Source organism: Mus caroli, chromosome 9 (genome assembly GCF_900094665.2).
Source record: "Mus caroli chromosome 9, CAROLI_EIJ_v1.1, whole genome shotgun sequence".
NCBI lineage: Eukaryota > Metazoa > Chordata > Mammalia > Rodentia > Muridae > Mus > Mus caroli.
The window spans coordinates 114273908-114288580 of NC_034578.1; the positions used below are offsets into that span (position 1 = coordinate 114273908).

At 47.2% G+C, this 14673-nt stretch overlaps 1 protein-coding gene across 1 annotated transcript in view; it reads left to right on the forward strand.

Annotated features, from left to right (window-relative positions):
• Positions 1-14673, forward strand: part of Itga9 (integrin subunit alpha 9) — a 289069-nt gene that overhangs the window by 258017 nt on the left and 16379 nt on the right. Inside the window, exons 24-26 of the mRNA XM_021172021.2 lie at positions 369-494; positions 2942-3061; positions 8079-8180. Of these exons, the coding sequence (XP_021027680.1) occupies positions 369-494; positions 2942-3061; positions 8079-8180 (348 nt within the window). The remainder of the gene's footprint in view (positions 1-368; positions 495-2941; positions 3062-8078; positions 8181-14673) is intronic.

A 14673-nucleotide genomic window follows, 5' to 3' on the forward strand; every position in this document is an offset into this window, starting at 1 on the left:
TTTCTGTCAGAACTTCTGCCTTCAACACTTCTCAGCCAGAGCTGTGGTAAGCCTGTGGGCCTGGCTGCTAGGCAGGAGGATGTCTTGAACCCAGGAGTTCAAGGCCATACCTGGAAACATAGTCAATAATTTCACAAAATGAAATGTCCTTTGACCTTTTTTGTCCTCTAGAGAATGGTAGCAGGGAGCGTCTATGCTCAGCTGTTGTGCCAGGTGCTTATAGATCTAAGACCACTGGTTCTAACAGCTTTCTCTCTCCCAATCTCTCTCTCTCTCTCTCTCTCTCTCTCTCTCTCTCTCTCTCTCTCTCTCTCTCTTCTCTCTCTCCTCTCCTCTCTCTCTCTCCTCTCCTCTCTCTCTCTCTCCAGGTGAGCCAAGAGAAGGGTAACTGCTCTCTACAAAGGAACCCAACCCCCTGCATCATCCCTCAGGAACAAGAGAACATCTTCCACACCATATTTGCTTTCTTCTCCAAGTCTGGAAGAAAAGTGTTGGTAAGAAGTCACTTGGTGACGGGAGCCATGATGGTGGGCCTCACAGGGAAGGCATGTCAGAGGTGAGAGGCCGGTCTTCTACTTGGCGCTTCTTATTTCTCAAATCCAGTTTTCACTGGTTAACTCAAAAAGCCTTGAGGACTGTAATCCATCCCTATTTTTCAGCCCAGGATTTCCCTCAAAAATCTATATTCCAAACTCCATTGAATGACTAACAGAAAACCTAAACAACCTACCGGTCAGGAAGCAAACGATTTCTTCTCCTAGAAGGAATCTACAGTACACTGGGGAAACCTCCTAGCGGTTTCTATTAAAATTAAGCATGTATGCATTACGCAACCCAGAAAAATGTACCATTTCTGGGTCTATCCCCAAGAAGTGAATACACGTATTGTTGAAAGACACAGGGACATTTGAAGCAATTTTAGAGTAGCCGAGACCAGAACAATTCAGATAGCTATCAACAGTACAGTGAATAGACAAGCATATCCATACCCATGAATATTATAGAACTACAAAAAATAAATATAACTCATAGTGTTCCATACACTATACAGCATAAGTAAGTCTCCCAGAAATTACGCTAAATGAAAGACGAATAAAGAACATTCTGGAATGTGTGTAAAGAGTTCAGAAATAGTAAAGATGGCAGAAAGATAGCATGGTCAGGTTGGTTCTCCAGTGAAAACATGAAAAACATACATGAAACATACATAATACCTATGTAAAATATATCAATATAATACTTAGAATTTGTTCTTTTTGCTATGTGTGTTCTACCTCATCAGAGATTTTCCAGAGTCCCCTTTCCTGCATCCTGATTGCTTTCACTGAGCGCTTTACTTCCACCTAAGCACACCCCACACTCACTTGAACACCTCTCCCGCCCCTTGGAGAGCTCAGCCGCCTGCTATTAGAGATTTGGATTTTTTTCACTTGCATACTGTTTTGCTTTTTTGTTTGTTTTTTGTTTTTGGGGTGGGGGGTTTGTTTGTTTTTTGTTTTTGTTTTTGTTTTTTTTTTTGCTATGACATTATACCCCGGCAAAAGCAACTTAGAAGAGAAAGAGTTGACTTTAGCCCACAATTCCTAGGGCTCCGTTCATCACTGTGCAGAAGTCAGGAGATACCCAGTCATCTTGCATCCACAGCGAAAAAACAGAGAGGGAAAAATTAAGACATTTCTGCTGTGCTCAGCTCACTTTCTCTGTTCTCACAAAGTTCCGGACCCCCTGCCTAGGGAATGGCGCCACCCACAGTGAGCAGGTCTTCCCACATCAATCAGTATAGTGGAGATAGCCCCTCACAGACCACCCTGATCCCTCATTGAGACTGTTTTCCTAGGATTCTAGATTATGTCAAGCTAACCAGTGGCCCATATGGCGAGGATAGCCTATCTTTGTAAAGGCTCTAGGGGACAGTTAGATATAGTGACATCGGCTGTGTCTTCCATACACACTGAAATGTCAAGCTGAACATGTCCCCTGTGATTGAAGCATCACACAGTACACACACACACACATATATATTTATTTACATATATATATATATATATATATATATGCACACATCCACACTTTATAAGGATACACTTCCAAACACAAAAGAAAAATTCCTCCTTAGTCATTGGAATAAACTTCCCCTTGGTGGCTTATGCGTCACCGAGTCATATAGCTTCTTTGTTCTTTAAGCACCCACCCCTGCCCCACCCACTAAACAGGAGCATGGTGTCTGCCTGCCAAGGCATGGACCCAGAATCCGCTGTAGTTGGAAAGTCTCCCTGTTTAAAAACTCACGAAAGTACACAGGGATATCTAAATGTTTCTTCTGGAGAAGAATTGATTCTCATGGTGAAATTCAACTTTTTGGTAGGATTAACCGCATAACCACCTTATGCCTACTTGTGGACTCCCCCAAAACACAGGAGAGCAGAGCCCTAGTGTTTAACTAGGCCAGAAAACCTTCTACCGCCCTCTGCTGGTGACAGAGCATAATTACATCTTCTTTAGTTTGGTGGGGCGGGGTATGTTAATTATAGTTTGGTTTTTTGTTTTTGTTTTTAAAGCTATTCATATATCAGTACAATTTATATATTAAATAACAGTAATTGAACTGGGCGATATAGTTTTAAACAGAAGAAATCATGGAAATAATTCAGGTTACACAATCCCCCCCCCCCCATACCATATTTGTTTAAAAATCACTTTTCTAAATCTAATGGGACAGGTATATTCAGTGACTGAACACACCTAATTCCTATTTTACTCTGTATTTTGGGATGGAATCCTGGGCCCCAGACAAGCTGGGCAGGAAGTCTTACATCAGCCATCCCACGGGCCCCACCTCTTCCTCTTGATTTTGCCTCAGTTAACATAACAGACACTCTGCGCTATAGATGGCTTTGTATGGTCTCTGTCTCTTAATTCCATCTGGGAATTTTCTCCTCAGGACTGTGAAAAGCCAGGGAGCTTCTGCCTAATGTTGCACTGCAACCTTAGCGCTCTCCCGAAAGAGGAGAGCCGCACCATCGACCTGTACATGCTACTGAACACAGAGATACTGAAGAAGGTGAGTCCCCCGGGCTGCGCTCTCAGCGGTTACCCAGAATCCCTGGAATCCGTTCCCAGGACACACGGGCTGCCCCTTATCAAACTTTCCCAGCATGCACCAATGGCGATTCGTCTATCAGGCGTTGCCAAGAAACAGTATCAGACCCTCAGTGTTCACCTTAATCCAAGGACTGTTGGTGTCACCGAGAGTGTCCTAGCATCTTTACCGAGTTCTAGCATCTTCAGCTTCTTGGGTTCTCATCTGCCCATCCGCATTATCGCTCTTTAATTTTCCTTGGGCTAAGCTGTAGGGCGCTGTGTGGTGGGTGCATGCCAGGCAGAGGTAGACGAATCTCTCAGTTTGAGGACAGACTCTCGAAAAAGCAAATATCTCCGTGGGCTTATAAAACCTCAGATTCTGTGGGGGATGGAACCTGAGATGGTACTAACAAACTTAAAAATTCTGCTGATTTGGGGACCATGTTTTGTTCTGGTTTTGATCAAAGGTTGGCCAGCCTTTTATGTCAAGGGCTAGCAAGAACAGTTTTAGGCTTTATGGGGCAGAATCATGCATGGTCAGGCTTTTGACCTTGTGACTTACTGTGGTCACCTGTGACAATCAGGCTTGACATCAGCTTACAAAAACAACACACAATAAACAAACTCACGTTTTAAACAGGTTGATTTTGTGTTAGGCTGCCCATGTTCATAGCTACATGCTACACTGTAGCTATGCTAACTTAATCATTTGCAACAGTTTAACTCTGTCAGCAGCCATAGACTATATCCAAATGCAGGGCACGGCTCTGTTCCTAATAAAACTTTATTTACACAAGCAGACAGAGGGCCAGATTTGACCCATGAAGCCTTAGTTTGCCTGATCACTTGTTCAAATGATCCCTCAAAGAAGTTGGACCTGTGAACCTCAGAACACTTTGCTACTGTGAGTTTATCAAATATGGTTCCAAATTTCTCAGTCAGCAAATCAGCAGCCCTTAATAAAGGTTTGCTCTGATTTATTTTAAGATAAGAGCTTGCTGGTGTGAGAGGGTGTGTGCCACAGGATGCTATAGAAATAGTTGGATATGAAGGTAAAAAGAATATGCGTGTTAGCCTCAGAGTTCCTTTTTAGTTTTATTTGAAAAGACTAAACATGCAAGCCGTATACAAAGCCATCCGGGCCGTCCACAGGTGAGAATTGTCAGAGCTGTCTCGTGGTCAGCTTTTAATTAGACCCAGCAGTGATGCGGCAGCCTGAGAAGATACAGTTGTTGGGGGGAGGGGTCTGCTTGTTTTTCCCGTCTCTCTGTAGCTATTACAGTCTCCACACACCGTGGAAAGCTGGACACCATCTGGTTCCCTAGTTTGGAAACTACTTTGGAGGAAGTTGGGCTCCCACTCAGGGCTTCCCTGTTCTTGATATAGGTCAGCGTTGTTAGCAGAGGCCAGGTGTGAGCTTCGTCTACCATCGCCCTTCCACGAGTCCCTCCCTGACGTGGTTCATAGAAGTCAACATACTTTCTCCCTGGTCCATCTTAGCCAATGCTGCTGACAGCTCATCTCCCATGAACTTGCTCATCACTGCCCCCAGAGTGATGGCACTGGTTGTCCTGCCTCTCTGTCTGTCTCTCTCTCATCCAGTAGTGACACTTAACCAAGGACTCCATCCCAGAAACATTGTTCCCACTGGTCGGGCAAACCAGTGGAGCCCCAGGCAAGAGAGGGTGACAGCTCTGGGTTGTCATACAGCAGAAATTTAGGCATAGAGTATGCCTTGAGTCTGAAGCACTATCAGGCCTGGACCCTAGGCATAGCGCCTTTGGGGAGTCGACCAGGTGGCTCCAGGGCCATTGGGTCTCCCTGGGGACTTGGATCAACACGGACCTTGTGGTTGGCCTCCGCCTAGGGTTGTTTATTTTCCTTTGACCTCAAGGTCTGGCTCCAGACAAGGGAATCTGAGGTTTTATTGTTTTAACCTCCACTAGTTTTCATTTAGAATGTTGGGTCTATTTTTTTTAATTTTCAGAGGATAGGATTTCTTTGGCAGTGTCCCTAAGGCCTTTTTCACAGCCACCAGGGGCCTGCTATACACCAGCCCTTCATCTACTTGGCCCCTAACCTAACCGTTATTGTCACTGTTAATATCTACGGTGGTAACACCGATGATTTATAATAAAAGTTGTCTACTGATCTCTCATGTAGGCTGTGGCCTGTACATGACCCCCAATAAGTACCACACTAAATTAAGTAATTAATTAAGTGTAAAATCAATAGAAGGCCAGAGGATACAGGAAACTAAAATTTATAAAACTAGTAAATTGCTGGAAGATTTTTATGAAGCAGAAATATTCTTTTGAATGACAGTCCTCCCAGAAGCTTTTTAAAGTATTTTTCTATTAAAGGATAGAGTGGTTAAAGAAAAGAAAAGAAAGGAAGAAAAGGAAGGAAGGAAGATGGAGGAGCGGGAGAGATGGCTCAGCAGTTAAGAGCACTGACTGTTCTTCCAGAGGACCAGAGTTCAATTCTCAGCAACCACATGGTGGCTCACAACTGCCTGTAACTCCAAATCCAGGGGCTCTGATGCCCTCTTCTGGCCTCTGCAGGCACCTGCACTCCTTCCTGCACATACTCCCCGCACACAAATAGCAGACACACAGAAATACACATAATTACCATTAATATTTTTAATTACAAAGTTCAGTTTGACCAATGCATATATAGTTCAAGTGGGCCTTACACATAGGAGCCCAGGACTCCCATGGATGTCTGGAAATATCCCACTGCATCTCATTCCTCTGGACAACTGAGAGATGTTTATGAAACTCTTAAGCTGTTTTTAACTGGGGTCTTCTGTTGTTTGTGTTTTGTTTTGTTTTTAAGAATAATTTGTACACAACTCCTACGTAAAGTACTATGTCAAGGATGTCCTTGTTCCAACCCAGGGTGGGCTCTATGGTTTCCTGGGTGATGAGCAAGAGGTCCCCTTATAACAACATCTAGAGCAATTTTTCTCAAACTGTGAACACAACCCCTTTTGGAGTTAAACAACCCTTTCACAGGAGTTGCCTAAAACCATCTGCATATCAGATATTTACATTATGACTCGTAACAGTAGCAAAAGTATTTAATTAGTAACAGAAATAAATTCCATGGTTGGAGTAACCACAGCATGTGGGACTGCCTTACAGGGCTGCAGCGTTGGGAAGGGTGAGGACCACTGATTTCTATAGAGAGGTCTTTGTTGTTTCTGTGTGCATTTGGGCCACTGTAGGTCAAAGCTGGCCACTGACTGTGAAGTCTGTCTCAGTCCATTTTCTGTGTCACAGGGAGCATGGGACCGGGTAACGTATAAACGATAAAAGTGCCTTTGATTTCCCCAGACTCAGGCCTGGAGGATGAGAAGTTCTAGTACAGGGTGTGAGGATTCAGCCCCTGGTGGGAGCCTTGAGCTACAGGGTAGCACAGCAGGTCTTTCTTCTTCTTAGGGTGCGACAAACTCTTCCTGGGACACACACACACACACACACACACATACACCTCTGAAAGGAAATCCACAACAAACCAAAGTAATGATTGGGCCAAAGTTTAACCTGGTGAACCAGTGAATATTTGTTGTGGTTCCTACAGATGTATAGATGTTTGGCCACTTAGAGTAGCCAAGATGACTCCAAACAGCCGCTGCATTGATGAAAAGCCCATCCCCTGACCCCTACCATACTCTCCCGTACACACACCCATTCCCCTACCCCCTTATAGGTGACAATCCAGACTCCAGCCCTGAGCTCTGAGAAATTCCCCTCTGTAACTCATCTGGTCAGAGTCCCCCTCCCCCGAGCAGCTGCTTTCCTAAAGCTGGGGGGTTGAGGGGTTAGGGGGGGTTGGGGGCGTGTACCAGAATCTTTCTAGTTTCACTTTCCCAGACTGGTGACCTCTCCTTCACCTCCCGTGTCACATAAGCCTTCTACTCCCTCTTGGAAGAAAAATTTTCAATCCCAGGAAACTTCCATAAAACACATGGACACTCCATCCTTCTGACTTGCCTAATCTGACTGGCTACCAGAAGCCTCCCCCTGAATCCCACAGCACATGTCTTTAGGGATTAAATTTCCAACACCTGAATTCTAGGGATGTGTGCAAACCACACTGGCTTCCTGGAGTGACAGAGGAACTCAGGTGAGAACACTAAGGGACACCTGGCTGGCAGAGCCCAACCATCCCTCAGGGACAGCAAGGGCACTCTACAATCAGCAACAGCCCCATCTGACGCTGGCCTTTCCTAATTTTTCAAACCCACATCTTTTTCCAAATTCTTTTTCCACCTCTACTTTGGAGCCACGTTCCTGTTATCTGGATGGTGGCTTTGAAATAGAGCCCACAGCAAGGCTTTCAACTGCTTCTGCCAACAGCCACTTCCTGAGGCTCAGAGGTCCCCCTCTTTGACCTTCAGACCTGATTTATAAACTAGACGTTTGTCTCTCCCACCCTACCCCGACCTGTCATTGTGCCCTCAGGTGCCTTCTTTGACTGTTTGGCCCCAAGACAGCTTCATTCAAGAGCAAAGAAAGAGTTAATAATAGCTAAGCTTTCATGGTTTTGAGGGCTGTGGTCTGGGCAAGATGACTAGAAAATAGAAATCAGATGCCTTCTGGGGATGCCAGGCTGGGATTTGTTGCACACAATTAAACAGCGTTATTTATCTTCCAGTCTTCGTGAATATGCAATATGTCAGTATCCACCTCCAGCGATCTAGCCCTCACCACTCGGAAACCACAGCACAAGGGCGTGCATGTGTTCATTACTGGAAGACGCAATGGTAACTCTGCGTCCTCCACCGTCCAAAGGAATTCTCAAGAGAAGGCAGCGGTGTGTGCGCTGTGGGTACCAGGGATGGGAAAGCTGCTAGTTCAGTGATAAACTCTGCGTGGACTCTTCACGGAGCCCTGAGAGTTCCTCTTGGCATAGTCCCCCTCATGGGCGCGTCATTCTCAATGTCGTTTGAAAGCATCTCGTGATGAATTGTGTCATTTCTTCCACAGGACAGCTCCTCTGTCATCCAGTTCATGGCTCGAGCCAAGGTGAAGGTGGAGCCTGCCCTGAGAGTGGTGGAGATAGCTAACGGGAACCCAGAAGAGACTCTGGTGAGTCGGCTGCCCTGGGGCAGCTCTCCTCAGAGGATGGGGACCTGGAACTGGGATCTGAGAGGGAAGACTTTCTAAGCCAAGATGAAGGGTTTGTGGTAGACCCAAAGCCATGACTGCCCGGGCTTCCAGGGCCCCCTGGAAGGCCTCGTGGCTCTGTTGTTGCGTTAATTTGGTGCTTAGGATTCCTCTGGTATTTGAAACTTTCTTGCAGTGATTGGCCAAAGGAAAAACTGTCTGGAAGCGTCCTCAACAGGCCTTAGATTTCCACTCTGAGGCCAAGGCTATTTTTATCTCTCTTGAGCCCTTCTCTCAAAACCTCTCCTGCCTGTGCTGTTTCATGGCTGAGCATTGGGGTGGGGTGGGCGTGGGCGGGGCTTAAGAAACCACTGCTTGGTTGTCTTAAAGAGGCCATGTCAAGCTGCCAAGACCTAGAACCTTCTCTCTCACTCTCTACCTCTTCCCTTATCCTCCTTGAAGCCGACAGGCTTCGGAGTGGGCAGTCCGCTTAGCTGCCCAGTGAGAGAGACAGGGGAGTCAGCCAATGAGCTGCTCTGTGGAGGGGCTGTGCAACCTGCTGCTCTTTCCTGGTCCCTCCCATGGATTTTTACCTTCTCTCTGGGGAGGCTTGCTCTCTCTCTCTCTCTCTCTCTCTCTCTCTCTCTCTCTCTCTCTCATTGATTTTGTGTTGCTTTAACAAACTTAGGAAGTGAATTCAAGAATTATGTATGTACACAGAAAAGGACTGTTAACTTATTTTCTAACTGCAGCAGAGACCCTGCCTCTTCATCATGCTAGTATGTGAGAGGCTGGACTATGGCTCAGTCAGAAACGTGCTTTCTGCACAAAGATGATGAATTCGAGTTCAGTTCCCAGCACCCACGGAAGAAACCAGATATGGCAGTCCATGCTGGCAATCCCAATTCTGGGGAATTGTGGAGAGGCAGATAGATCCCAGGGGGCTTCATGGGCAGCCAGTCCAGCCAAAATGGTTAGCTCTAGGATCAATGGCATGCCAATCCCGTTCCTATTGTCAGTAAATATCGCGAGAACATCAGCCAGTCTAGGATGGCAGTGTTTACGAGGGGTCAGCCATCCCACAGTGGGTGCAGGGATGCGGTCCGGCCTGATCGCTCTTCACGTGGAGAAGCTGCCTAGAGTGAAACCCAAGGCCTCCGTACTCAGCTTTTCTGGCAGGTCAAATATTTGGGGTTGGCACTTGGCTCTTTGCATTCTGGCAGAGAGCTACTTGGCAGCTGGCTCGACCTTTCACCTGGAAAGGTAGAGAAGGGTGGCCTTCTTTCACTGTCATGGCACAGGTTAAAGGGCACTATAGGATGAAACATGCCCAACTCCAAGGTTTAGGATGCTCTGATAAACCGTGGTGTCAACACCGAAGCACCACTAGAAATGCTGAACCGTGTGCAGCAGATGAAGCTGCTTGCGGTTACGGGTGGTGAGAGAGCGCTGGGTGTGCGGCCACACCCTGGGGTCCAGGGAGGCACTGTGGAGCATTGTGTTCTGGGGCTCCAAGTCATTGGCTCTCCTGTTTTGAGAGCTGTGGTGATATTTTCCCCACCAAGTGGCCAGAAGCTGCTGTTGGTTTTTTGTTTTGTTTTGTTTTGATTTTCATGCTCCCAAAGGGAGGGGAAGGAGGGCACAAGGAGAATCCCCCAAAGAGGGAAGGATCCTCCCACCCCACCCCCTCCAGCCCCTCTCCTGTCAAATCCCCAAAGAGCCCTCTCGGAAAGCTCCTCCCATCCCTGGCTTCTTGGTCCATGAACTAAGATTCAGTTCTGCAATGTGTTCTCAACTTTCCTAGTAGGGGAAAAAAAATCTTCTCTGAGTAGAAAGACTTCTAGTTTAAGAACAAGTACACCCCCACCCCCCCACCCCTCACCCCACCCCCCACCCCGAATGATTCTTCTGAGTGCCTGGCTCCAATCAAACTTCCATCTGAAGGGGAATTTCCACAGAGGCCGGGCAGCAAACTTAAATCAGGTGAAATTTCACAGCCTCTCAGATTAGGCACCAAATTGTGGCCTTGAGCCGATGAGGAGATGAACCTGTGTCTGGTGTCAGCTGGGCGTGGTGAGGAGGCTAGCAGTTGGATTTTTAACCATAAATAGCATGCATGCTGGTGAATTAGGACAGCGGACACTTTCCCTCCTGCCTTTCATGCACGCACACGCACACACAAACACACACACACACACCAAGTGAGGCCTTGAAGGTGTTAGCCAACTCATCTACCCTGAGGTCCATCCTCAGCCCGCATTTCTTTTATTTTTATGTCAGGGTACAAGTTATGCCTTGCAGAACATTTGTTAGTAACTAGAAACATGGAGTCGACTGTTTGAGGACTTGCTCCTTAAGGTATCCACCAGAAATATTTACTCTCGGTTGCTCTTCTATTGCTGTGATAAGACACTGCACCCAAGGCAATTCATAAAACAGTTTCTTTGTGGCTTATGGTGCCAGAGGTTGGGTCCCTGAGCATCAGGGTAGGGAGTGTGGCAACAGGTGAGCAGGCATGGCCCTGGAGCAGCAGATCACAGTTCCTCTCCTGACCCACAAGCCTGAGGCAGAGAAGAGCATAGACTTTTAAAAACCTCAAAGCGCACCCCCAACCCCTGTGACAACAGGGCTACACCTTCTAATCCTTTCAAGTACTTCCAACAACTGGGGACCAAGTATTCAAATACATGGGGGGGGGACATTTTCATTCAGACCACCACACTTGCCAGAAGAATGCAAGGTCAACTTCAATGGCGCTTATGGGGTTTCATGCAGTCTCAGCCCTGAAGACCTTAGTGAGGTCTCGAAGGCCACAGGGTCAACGGTTGTGAGGAGCCAATAATGTGTTGACTTTCATATTCAACCCAATCCAACTTACTACTAAGAGTGAATTAGGGGTAAGTGAGAAAAGAAGAAGGAGCTGCACGGAGATTTTGGCGTAGTTAAATGCATCCTGGGAAACTGTTTCATGTCAGGAGAAGGAGTTCACCTCAGAGGTTACTCTCCACAGTTTGTTCTTAGTCAACCACAGTCTAAAATACTAGTACAAAATTCCAGAAACCCAAAGGCACGGTTAACACAATACTGTTATAATCTACCGTATGAGTTATTATTGCTAGTCTCTTATTGTTAGACATTAAACTCTATCACTGCCGTGTAGGGTTAGTATTGCTGGGGTTTATCACTATCCACAGAGATCCATTGAGGTCTTAGAGAATACTTTATCTGGAAGAGCTAGAGTACAGAATGAAAATAGAAATAAACTCCAGAGATATCTAACTCTATTCGTGAGCCAGGAAAAGGCACTAAAAGATTCCGGGGAGTAGAGCTATCCCTGCCCTGTGAATTGACTACAAAAGTCAACAGCCGAGACAAAAACTTATCACGTACTCTGGGGTGATTACTTTTTTTGTCAGCTCAACACACACTGGAGTCATCTGGGAAAGGGGAACCTCAATTGGGAAAATGCTTCTTTTGGACTGACCTTTGGGCAAGCCTACGGGGGCATTGTTTTCTGGTGGATGACTGATGTGGAAGAGTCTATCCCATCATGGGCATTGCTACCCCTGAGGAGGTGGGCCTGGTACTATAAGAAAGCAGGCTGAGCAAGTCATAGGCGCATACCTTGGTGCTCCCTGCTTCAATTCCTGCCTTGAGGAGGTTCTGGCTGTAAGGGGTAAGATGAAATAAATCTTTCCCAACCTGAGTTGCTCCTGGTCATGCTCTTCTACCATCAATAGAAACCAAACTAAGACATACCCCATATTTTTTGAAGATTTATTTTATTATTTTGAGTTATGTGTCTATGTGTGTATTCCACATCCACATGGAAACCAGAGGCACTGGATCCCCTGGGGCTGGATTTACAGGCAGTTTTGAGCTGTACAGCGTGGATGCTAGGATCCAAACTTGGGTCTTCTGCAGGGGCAGTACTTGCTCATCATCACTAAGCTCTCTCTCCAGCCCAACCACCTCCATAGTTTTAGGGAGTCTAGCCAACAAAGAAGGCTGGAGACTCCCCCAATGTAGACTAAGAGATTAGAGAATTGTAAGTTATGGGGGCATCACCCCAAACTCCCTTCCTCTGCATCAGAGGCTGGTATGAATTCTCACTTGTTGTCTTGGGGTCAGCATAAACTGGCAGGACGTTGGATGAGCTGTCAGGGTATGTGCACTTGACTGCCCCCTGGAGGTCAGCAGCAGAAACCTACCTTTTCCTGCTTTGGCAGAAGCAGAGTGGGCTAGACTTCCACATACCAGAGAGTTCAAGGAATTGCCTGGAGAACCAGAGAGGGATGACAGGAGTCAAGAAACGTGATGAACCGGGGCCATGCTGAATCCTGCCACAGGGAGAACTCAATGCCCTGGACTCTGGGGCCAGCTCCCCCCGAGTCCTCATCACCTCTGGCACTGGAGTCAAGACACTGGGGACCAGGTCACTAGTGCTATCAGCTGCTCTGGCAAACACAGACAGGAGCCTGTCTTTCCCTATGAATCATGCAGCCAATGGTTCCACCACATAGGGAGGAGATCCCACACTGGGCCACTGACAGTGACAGCTGTCCCCTTCTGTGTGCTTCTGGAGTCATGAAGGGCAGTGGCAAGTCAGTTAAGCTTGCATCTGAGCAAGAGTCATAGTTCAAATGCTTGGACCACGTGTTGGTGGGAGCTTCCCTCACAGGCAAGCGTCCTAATGAGAGAGCACGGGAGCCTTGTCCTAAGATGACTGGTGAGCTGTGTGTGCTTTGTTCTCTTTCGAGAATCCGTGTGAGCTAGGCGTGGTGATTCATACCTGTAGTTCCAGCACTTTGGAGGCAGATGGAGGCCAGTCTTGGCCACACAGCAAGAACCTGTCTAAAAACGAAACAAAGGAATGTGCTGGAGTGAGCCATGCTTCCTGGCTGGTGTGATAGGAAATATATTTGGAGCCTTTGCCTTCTCCCATGGAGCCATGTGGGAATGGCTACCTCCTCCGAGTGGGGATATAGATCACTGATTCACAGAAGTCCCTAGAAAATCCACGGCTCCCTTCTCTGTGTGAGAACCACTAAGCCCTTTCTCTCAGGAAAGGAGTCTGTGATACCTCAAGTTACATTGTAGCGAGCAGTTTCATTGCCACCCCTCCCCCTCCCGCACCATCAGATGGCTTGTGGCTCTTCCTCTTTACCCACCACCCTGTGGGAGAACCGAGCTCTGCCCATCAGAAACTGGGGCCGACTACAGGACAACAATAACGTCAGCCAACAAAGAAACGTACAAGGACATTGTTTCCAGTTGAGCCAGCCTCAGCAGAACCACCTTTTCCAGATTGGGGGTTAAGGCCTGGAAGCTGGAGAGGAAAGAGCTTGCCAAACACGAGGAAGCTGACAGGGAGAACGCTGTGTGGAGACCGGGTGGCTTGGCCTGGCATGTCTAAGTCAGCAAAGGCAGAAGACAAAATTGAGCCAAAGAAGCAGGGAGCCCAATCCCTGCTCTGCAACAGTGGCTTCCAGTCTCCATCATAATTACCAGCATTACTGTGTTAAAGGACAGAACCCATATCCGCATAGAAAAGTGCTTTGGTTGAATCCGGAGCGGGATATCTGGGACTCCCCAGAGTTCCTGGTCCCCTCACAGCTATGGAGGATAATATTTTAAATGAGTAAGATGTCCAGTGTACCACACTCTTTCACTGACCACTAATTATACTCCTTAAGGTCCCCAGAGCCCCATCTGGACAGATGCAGATGTACACATGTATGCACACACGTGTACTATTGTAGACATATCGGTCTTTCTAAGCAGCAAACAAGAAACTGTCAGGGTGATACACAGCTGACCCTCTCTCTCAGAAGCAGCCTGGGCCTGCGGTGGCCTCAGTGCACACCACATTCAGATTTAGTGGTCAGTTAATTACAGGACTCTTCCCCTTGTGGTCTGGTCTCTCCCCAGAAGCCACAAGTACACAGTCAGGAGGAGTTAAGATAGAGGGATAGAGCTCCTTACCTAGTGTGTCTAGTACCCTCCGTTCAATCCCCATCCAGAGGCGAGGAGTGCCTTTACCCTCTGAGGGTCTCTGTGTAGTGGCAGGCCCTCGTCCTTTAAAAACATCTTGTCCCTTCAGAGATATCTGGGAGGCTGCTCCATACGTTATAAGTTAAGATCGTCAGTGAGGATGAAAGTAATTTCTACCTGACCAAAAATATCACCCCAAAGTGATCACTCCATCATCCTATGGAGGACTGGCCGGTTCTGAGTCTGATTCACTCAACAGATTTCATCACGCACGCGCACGTTAAGCCCACTCATCACACACGCGCAGGTTAAGCCCACTCATCACACACGCGCACGTTAAGCCCACTCATCACACGCGCGCACGTTAAGCCCACTCATCACACACACGCACGTTAAGCCCACTCATCACACACGCGCACGTTAAGCCCACTCATCACACACGCGCACGTTAAGCCCACTCATCACACACGCGCACGTTAAG